This window comes from Notothenia rossii, assembly GCF_949606895.1.
Source record: "Notothenia rossii genome assembly, chromosome: 4".
NCBI lineage: Eukaryota > Metazoa > Chordata > Actinopteri > Perciformes > Nototheniidae > Notothenia > Notothenia rossii.
Window position 1 is genome coordinate 7,951,154 of NC_136902.1, and position 8,344 is coordinate 7,959,497.

Sequence of the window (8,344 nt, forward strand, 5' to 3'; positions counted from 1 at the left end):
TCTATCTATCTATCTATCTATCTGTCTGTCTGTCTGTCTGTCTGTCTGTCTGTCTGTCTGTCTATCTATCTATCTATCTATCTATCTATCTATCTATCTATCTGTCTGTCTGTCTGTCTGTCTGTCTGTCTGTCTGTCTGTCTGTCTGTCCATCTATCTATCTATGATCAAGATTAGTTCAATTATAGTTGAAAAGAATCATATTTACCTGTATTTTGGGGGAGATAAAACAAATACGCGTGTGGTGTTGTTATAAAGAAATGCATGACAAACTGGTTTTATTACTTTATTATGACGTGATCTCTGAGTTAATAGCTTGAAGTCTGACAATTGTTCCGAGACTTACAGTAGCTAAAGCATGGACAGAGAACCGCTGGGATTCCCTTCAATCAATCAATGTTTATTTATATAGCCCAATGTCACACATGTTACATTTGTCTCAGTGGACTTCACAGTTTGTACAGAATATCAGTATGACAACACGACACCCTCTGCCCTTAGACCCTCACATCGTACAAGGAAACACTTCCAGAGAAACCCCACAGTTTAAAGGGGAACATGGGAGAAACCTCAGGGAGAGCAACAGAGGAGGGATCCCTCTCCCAGGACGGACAGACGTGCAATAGATGCCGTGTGTAAATCGAAGTTAGACCAAATGTTTGGAAATGCATGTGTCTGTAATAAGAAGATGAATCCACGAGGATATCAACAGTCCTGTGGAAGCCATCAGGGAAGTAGTATGGTGAGAGTCAGGCAGGACCGCAGAGACAGGTTCAGCCACGACTCGAAGTCCAGGACTCAAATCCAGAACTCAGGATAGAGGATCCAGGACACACGATCCACAGCAACAGGATCAGCCTCGACTCAGGATCCCGGCGTAGATAGACACCAAAAAGACATTTGGGGGAGGCTGGGTTATTCGGAACATGAGAGTACACAGGTACAGACAGAGAGAAGGAAGAAGTAAGGTGTCCCCCGACAGTCTAAGCCTATAGCAGCTAAACTAACGTGTCTACGTACATGAGCTCCCTTAGGATAGGGTGAGGGAGAAGAGTAGGAACTAAGATGTATGCGCCACATCTATACCATGAGCGCATTGCTCCTAAAAAGTTGTAATGTGCGCTCCACAGGTCGTATTATCTCTGCTGCTCTCACACTACGAGCACCATCTGACCCTACAGTTGTAACCCTGTCCACTTTCTCACACTCCTTTGCAACTTCGAGAAACTGCTTTCTGTCCCGCAGCTCTCCATCCCACCCTGACCTGCAGCTGTGGAGGTTGCCGTGGCGACGAGAGGAGGGGTCCAGGTCGGCCTCCAGCCCGAGAGGAGAGACCTCGATCTGCTACGTGAGCAGCGAACACTGCTACCAAAAACCAGGTGCATCATGGGAGAAATCCGAGGAGAGAGACAAGGAGACGCAGACGGTGGTGGTGAAGCAGGAGCAGGAGGTACACATTTGTGTTTACTTGCACTCTCTTATCTGTTTTATTGTGTTGCTCTGTTGGAGGAGCCTGGGACCTGAGATTTTCATGGACATAACTACACTGTAGCTTTGTACGAATGACAAAGAAAGCCTTGAAACCTTAAAGTTTATAACTTAATTACAGATTTAAAGCAGTCCGGAAAAATATACAATATTGTCTTGTACTCCTTGAAACTACCGACACTTTTTTAGCCACCTTATGCTTTTAGTCGTTTTCCCTTTCCTGTGTTGTTTCTTTACTTCAGGAACAACACACACTCGCGCTTCTATTTGCTAGCGCTCCAACACATTGTTCGTGATAGGCTAAGGGGCGGGACATCTATAAGCAGGTTGACCAATCACAACAGAGCCGGCCAGCTTGCCAATCAGAGCAGACTGGGCTCTGGTTTCAGACAAAGGGTGAAAAGAGGTGCTGCAGCACAGACAGTAGGAGAACAATAAAGAGCTTTTTGAACATTAAAGCATGGAGACATGTAGAGACACTACATACTGATATACACCTGAACATCAACAGGAGAGGACTCTTTAAAGTAGAGACACTACATACTGATATACACCTGAACATCAGCAGGAGAGGACTCTTTAAAGTAGAGACACTACATACTGATATACACCTGAACATCAGCAGGAGAGGACTCTTTCAAGTAGAGACACTACATACTGATATACACCTGAACATCAGCAGGAGAGGACTCTTTAAAGTAGAGACACTACATACTGATATACACCTGAACATCAGCAGGAGAGGATTCTTTAAAGTAGAGACACTACATACTGATATACACCTGAACATCAGCAGGAGAGGACTCTTTAAAGTAGAGACACTAAATACTGATATGCACCTGAACATCAGCAGGAGAGGACTCTTTAAAGTAGAGACACTAAATACTGATATGCACCTGAACATCAGCAGGAGAGGACTCTTTAAAGTAGAGACACTACATACTGATATACACCTGAACATCATCAGGAGAGGATTCTTTAAAGTAGAGACACTACATACTGATATGCACCTGAACATCAGCAGGAGAGGACTCTTTAAAGTAGAGACACTACATACTGATATACACCTGAACATCAGCAGGAGAGGACTCTTTAAAGTAGAGACACTACATACTGATATGCACCTGAACATCAGCAGGAGAGGACTCTTTAAAGTAGAGACACTACATACTGATATACACCTGAACATCAGCAGGAGAGGACTCTTTAAAGTAGAGACACTAAATACTGATATGCACCTGAACATCAGCAGGAGAGGACTCTTTAAAGTAGAGACACTAAATACTGATATGCACCTGAACATCAGCAGGAGAGGACTCTTTAAAGTAGAGACACTAAATACTGATATACACCTGAACATCAGCAGGAGAGGACTCTTTAAAGTAGAGACACTAAATACTGATATACACCTGAACATCAGCAGGAGAGGACTCTTTAAGGTAGAGACACTACATACTGATATACACCTGAACATCATCAGGAGATGACTCTTTAAAGTAGAGACACTACATACTGATATACACCTGAACATCATCAGGAGAGGATTCTTTAAAGTAGAGACACTACATACTGATATACACCTGAACATCAGCAGGAGAGGACTCTTTAAAGTAGAGACACTACATACTGATATACACCTGAACATCAGCAGGAGAGGACTCTTTAAAGTAGAGACACTACATACTGATATACACCTGAACATCAGCAGGAGAGGACTCTTTAAAGTAGAAACAGTATATTCTGATATACACCTGAACATGTGCAGGAGAGAACTCTTTAAAGTAGAGACACTACATACTGATATACACCTGAACATCAGCAGGAGAGTACTCTTTAAAGTAGAGACACTACATACTGATATACACCTGAACATCAGCAGGAGAGGACTCTTTAAAGTAGAGACACTACATACTGATATACACCTGAACATCAGCAGGAGAGGACTCTTTAAAGTAGAGACACTACATACTGATATGCACCTGAACATCAGCAGGAGAGGACTCTTTAAAGTAGAGACACTACATACTGATATAAACCTGAACATCAGCAGGAGAGGACTCTTTAAAGTAGAGACACTACATACTGATATACACCTGAACATCAGCATGAGAGGACTCTTTAAAGTAGAGACACTACATACTGATATGAACCTGAAAATGAGGTTAGCATTTAGCTCCAATCATCGCTGTGTCTTATAATATCTTCACACAGCTGACATTTTATGAGGTCAGGTTTTTAATGTCTGCCTTTTAGAGTTGCCCTTTCCAGCTTCCATTGTTCTGCTTCTCCTCCTCCTGTTATCTGTGTTAGCTCCTCTTAATTAACAAAGTGTGACTTGGCATTTCATGTGAACCTCAGGTGACGTAAGGGTGGTGTAAAAGAAAATCAAAGCTTGTCTCATAGAAACTCAGAGACCTTTAGCAGAAGCTGTTCCTCGTGTTCACAGGAGCCTGCTGTTGCTAAGAGACCACTGAAAACCAGTTTGAAGCTTTCTGCTTGAAAATGTGGAATTATTTATACCTGCTAATGCTCTGTGAGTGTGAGGGCTATGGAGAGAGCTTCGGAGGACTTAGTTTTATGATAAAGAACATTCCTTTTTCTCCATATCTTCACTTCTTCCTCCTATACTTATTTCCCATCTACAGTATAACCATCAGTCATCTTCATTGCATCTTAAAAAACACTTCTTGCTTCATTTTCATGTTGTATTTCAGATTGTCTCTTTGATGGTTTCCTTTGATGAAACAAGTTTTGTCTGTTTTTGTAGGAAATAAAGCTTGAAGATGTGGAGATGGGACCAGCTGATGCTACAGCAGATGCACACTCAGTGACACACACAGACACACCGCCCCGCATAAAGGCAGAGAGCCACACACACACTGCGGAGCCTCGTCCAGCGTCCGAGGCCGAGTGTCAGCTGAACCTGCTGGAGCACGTGGAGACGCTGCACCATCAGATCAGCGCCAGGATGGACCTGATAGAGCGGGAGCTGGACGGTAACACACACACACACACACACACACACACACACACACACACACACACACACACACACACACACACACACACACACACACACACACACACAACACACACACACACACACACGCGCGTTTCAGAAGCGGAGCGTCTTGCCTGCCGGCTCGCAGTTTTTGTTGATTTGGGCATATATCCTGCACAGGCTACTTTGTACAGACAAAGTTAATACTAATTGTAATATCCCAGTTATAAACGACATGAATCAAAGATGTGTTGCTGTATTTTAGTGGTAAAAAAATGCGTTCATCATCAGAATTATTCTATATATATAATTTACACAGTGCCTGTAAACCGGACGAGAACGCTGGCATTTCTCCTCCTCCTTGAAAGACTACGGAGGGATAGGGTCTGCACAATTAGTTTATTTTGGGGATTGACTGGATGCTCTGACCGGTCCACTTCCTGCTCGGCGCTATGCCACGTCTCGCGTCAAAATAGATCAGCCGCCTATTTTTAGCGGAGCCCAGCGCTGAGACGCTTCTGAGCCGTAACGTGGCACGTCTGGTGGAATAGCACCCATTGACTAGAGTGGCCGCGATCGATGTGACAGACCCGGTGGAATCAAGGGGAAAGGTAACATTAAGCTGTCTTTGGCTCTTTTCTGCTGTAACAATGTAAATGTCCCTTCTGTGAGACTAATAAAGGTATTCTGAATCTGATTATTATCATTAACAAAGTCAAAAGAAGCGTTGTTACAGATAATGGCGGGATTCTCTGTCTCTTTTCTCGGTCACATGACACATGTTTCTCTCTCTGCAGTGTTGGAGTCGTGGTTGGATCACTCCGGTGAGCTCGAGCCTCCGGATCCTTTGTCCCGCCTCCCGCAGCTCAAGCAGCGAATCAGGCGGCTGCTGCGTGACCTGTGCACTGTGAGACATCTGTCCGTCTGGCGCTGACTCTTTCCCCTCCCTGACCCCTGACCCCTTTAACTCCTGCGAGCCTCTGCTAGCCAATAGGAGCAGACGGACTGACTGACGGGCAATCACTCGACTGACGGACCTGCAGAGATGGAGTCGTGGAGCGAGTCGACTCTGCAGAGAAACTGTGCGTTGTTTAGAGTCGAGAAGATGCACTACAAAACGACGAGGATGAAGACGTTGTTTTTGTGACTGAACAGGTGCTTTCTATCTGTTACATTTCACAAAAGTACCACAACATTTCCCAAACTGTCCCTCCGTATGTTCAACAACGTGAAGATGAAAGGTTTCGGTATTGGATGGATTTTGATGAGCTGTTGTTATGCAGGTTTTTGGTAAACTTTTCTCTGTTCGGGTGGCTCTACAAACTTAACTGCATGCGTTCTCATTAGCATCAGATTACCGTGTAGTGTTAGCATAGGCCGTTTCCTAGCAACCATCTAACCTGAGAAACTGTGTTACGACCTAAAAGTGTAACAAAGCTCATGAAAACATTGAAAGGATTTGGGCCGATTTTTTTTAAAACATGAAGATTCGATGCTTCTATAAGTTTCCTACGGCAGAGATTTGAAAAATGTTGTTACACAGCGAGTCCTCTGAAATTAAATTGATTTTGCAGCAAAGTGTCACCATTTTTAAATCCTCGTTGGATTGGTTCATACCTGTTTTGCTTTTAGGAATCTAGTAAGATGGAGATATATGAGATCGTCCTTCTTTCTCTGTGTAATGTTTACGCTTAAAAACTGTGTCTCGACGGCGTCTTCCACACACTATCTGTGTCTCTTAAAGGGATGGCGCTGTGGGAAATGTAGTTTTTTATAGTCCCTTGACTACAGAGGTGACACTCTATGTCCTTTTTCACAATTTTTTTTTACTGGTTCTAACAATCACGTGTTTTAAGATTGTTTTAGTGACATTTCGCTGCAAAATCAGTTCATATCAAAGGAATCGCTGCATTTATGTGCTCCAGATTTTCAAATCTAATTCGTTTTTGGTGGACACAAGACCCTTGTTGTGTGTCTGAACCACACAGATGGATGTATAGAGGATTTATAAAAGACGATATAGGATCATCTTTCTCTCTCTAGGAAACGAGCTCAGTTCAGTACTTCCTTCACTTTCTCTTCCTTTTTTTTCTCGTTTGATATTTTCAGGTTTTAGGCATATTATTTCGACTTTTCTAGATTTTTATCTGTGCTTTTGATTGTTTTCTGCATAATGTCTCTTTCTGACATACGAAGAAAAACCCTAAAAGCAATGTTTTAATCAGCTTCTACTTTGTTCTTGACCTTTGGGAACTGTATACGTCACTAAATAATATCCGCTCACAGGTTCATTTTGTGTTTCGGTGCTCTCAGATTTTTCAGCAAAAACAGCTAGCTCGTTATAACCTGTACAAATATTTCTTTCAGTTTAATCTCATATACTCGTCTCTGTTGATAGTACCGGTAATCATTCATTTCAGATGAAGAGTATTGATAGTTTCTTTCATCGAGGCCAGTGTAATAAACTGTTTTCAGTCAAATTAACCAGCAAGACGTTCCTCTGTTGTGACAAAAAACTCATTCTACGTGTAAATATGTCCAGGTAAATGTTTTATACACTCGTGTAAGAAGCTAACTGTAAAAAGCTGTAGATTTATTTTCATAGAGAGATTGGTTATGAATCAGGTTGGTTAATATCTGATGTGTTTGAAGAACGCAGAGCTTCTATTGCTTCTCTTTAGTTATCGTGCAACCGCATTTGTTTGAATTGTTAACTGTTTTTATTTCAGTTCATGTTGCGTTCAGGCGGTCCTCCACAACTCGAAGAATCTAATCTCTCCTGTTGAAAGAAAGGCAACTTTATTAATATAGCTCATTTCAGCAACAGGGCCATTCAAATAATTACAACCAACATTAAAAGGGCGTGATCAAATTACATTGAAATACATTGGAAAACTTTCAAAAAAAAAGAATAGACATTTTAAAGAAGCGTGTGAGATGTGAATAACTCTTTGATTTAATAAAGGGGCAAAAAAGTAAAATATTTAACCTTGATTAAAAAGACGTTCATTTGTATCACGCCTGCAGTTTTCATCTAAACATCCACATGTTTGTAGACACTCGATTTTCTGAGTTGGAGAGGACACGCCTGAAGGCAACACAGGTTCACACACATTAAGCTACAAAGTCAATGTTTTGTTTCTGTGTTCTGTTTAAAGCATGAAGTTTTCTGACGAATTCTAACTTTGATTAAAATGAAGAAATTCCTGTTGTGTGTGTTCGATGTTTCATTCAGGACTGAATCAGGAAATTCATCCACCTCTGAACAGTCTGAAAAGCTGCCAACCAAAATTCAGCTCACTTTTAAAGGTCCCATGACATGGCCATTTCTACTGATCATAGTTCCATTGTTAAGGTCTACTAGAATAGATTTACATTGTTCAATGTTCCAAACTCACATTGGTTTCTCATACAGCATCTCCGTATAGTATGTGTATTCACTCTCTGTCCTACACGGCTTGTTGGAGCTCATGCCCTCCTCTCTCCCTGTGAGCCCAGGAGCGGACAGATTTCCGGGTCGGCGATACAGCGAGAACAAGCGAAACTCATCCTGAGCACACACAAACACTCACAGCCGAAGTAAAAACAATAAGTGTGGCTTGATATGGAGTAAGAAAAAGGTTTAGAACGCTGTGAGAATGGGTCTGCGGAGAGCATTTCTCCACGATCCCAACTCGTCTATTGCCAGCGTTCAGGGAGCTCTATGCAAGTCAATGGGACTCCCTGTTAGTTAGCCAAGGGATCCAGAGGCCTACTACGAAGCTGGATTTTCCTAACCTGGATATGTTTGAGTTAGCCGGTTGGCCTAATCCAAAACATACGCGCTCTCGCTAAGCGGTACTACGACGCTGGTTA

At 42.4% G+C, this 8,344-nt stretch overlaps 1 protein-coding gene across 1 annotated transcript in view; it reads left to right on the forward strand.

The window, feature by feature from the left end:
* The window catches only part of LOC307037365 (PHD finger protein 20-like), a 19,446-nt gene extending 11,750 nt beyond the window's left edge, over positions 1 to 7,696 (forward strand). Inside the window, exons 12-14 of the mRNA XM_079678186.1 lie at positions 1,246 to 1,450; positions 4,256 to 4,484; positions 5,287 to 7,696. Of these exons, the coding sequence (XP_079534312.1) occupies positions 1,246 to 1,450; positions 4,256 to 4,484; positions 5,287 to 5,423 (571 nt within the window). The 3' untranslated portion in view covers positions 5,424 to 7,696. The remainder of the gene's footprint in view (positions 1 to 1,245; positions 1,451 to 4,255; positions 4,485 to 5,286) is intronic.
* The last annotated feature ends 648 nt before the right edge of the window (positions 7,697 to 8,344 follow it).